The sequence below is a fragment of the Morone saxatilis genome, unplaced genomic scaffold (assembly GCF_004916995.1).
Source record: "Morone saxatilis isolate NCDOM2014 unplaced genomic scaffold, NCSU_SB_2.0 Contig4, whole genome shotgun sequence".
NCBI lineage: Eukaryota > Metazoa > Chordata > Actinopteri > Moronidae > Morone > Morone saxatilis.
The window spans coordinates 12,517,023-12,517,866 of NW_023339984.1; the positions used below are offsets into that span (position 1 = coordinate 12,517,023).

General features: G+C 38.6%; 1 protein-coding gene across 2 annotated transcripts in view; it reads right to left on the reverse strand.

Moving 5' to 3' along the window:
• rgp1 (GP1 homolog, RAB6A GEF complex partner 1) overlaps positions 1 to 844 on the reverse strand; it is a 12,703-nt gene that overhangs the window by 8,479 nt on the left and 3,380 nt on the right. For both annotated transcript variants that reach the window (XM_035675378.1, XM_035675379.1), the window contains exon 9: positions 1 to 280. In XM_035675378.1, coding sequence (XP_035531271.1) covers positions 57 to 280 — 224 coding nt within the window. In that variant the 3' untranslated portion in view covers positions 1 to 56. The remainder of the gene's footprint in view (positions 281 to 844) is intronic.

The following is an 844-nucleotide window of genomic DNA, read 5'->3' on the forward strand; positions in this document are numbered from 1 at the left end:
CACGCAAACATCTGTTGATACCCTCAGAACTCCTGATGATCTCATGTTCACAGCAGTCAAATGTTAATGCTGTTGGTCCCGGTAAAATGGGACATGTAGGATGCCAAGGCCGGGTTGGTGGGCAGGACTTTGATTGGCAGATCCCAGCTGAAGGTATCCACGTCAACGTGCTCCGCCCCGGTCCAAACTGTGACCTCTGATTGGTTCTGCAGAACTGTGGGCGGTTCCATCGGCTCGCGGGCGGTGACGAATTCAAAGTGCAGGCGCCACCTGAGGATCACTGTACAGGCAGAGTAACGGACAACAGTTTATTCTGCATATTGTGGAATTAGAAAGGAGCATCTGACACACACACAGTCACTAAAAGGCACCAATATTAGCCAAAATAATGTCTTAAATATTGTAAATAAATACTCATTTAACTAATTTCATACCTTTAAAAGACGAATTCTTTCTGGAGATAAATTAGATGCCTGAGTCTTTGCACGTAACATAATATTTAATGAAAAACACTATACTTGGACAGGTAGCTTTCTTTCTTTAGGAGTTCGGACCCCACAGACATATACTAAATTAAAATGTTTAATTAAATATATGCTAAAGTAGCTATTTGCAGTTCCTGTTTGCAAAACAGTCAGGGATGTACAGACAACTATAACTGGTTTACTTTGATACAAAAAAAAGAAACAACTTCTTAAAAACATGACTTTTTAACATGACTAATAACTAATAAGAAGCATTTTTCTAGGATTTATAAGCAGATTTATGATTATTCACCAGAGATACCGATATCCTCAGGAAGTGTAAATTGCACTTAATCTAAAAATATGTGTATCATGTATTT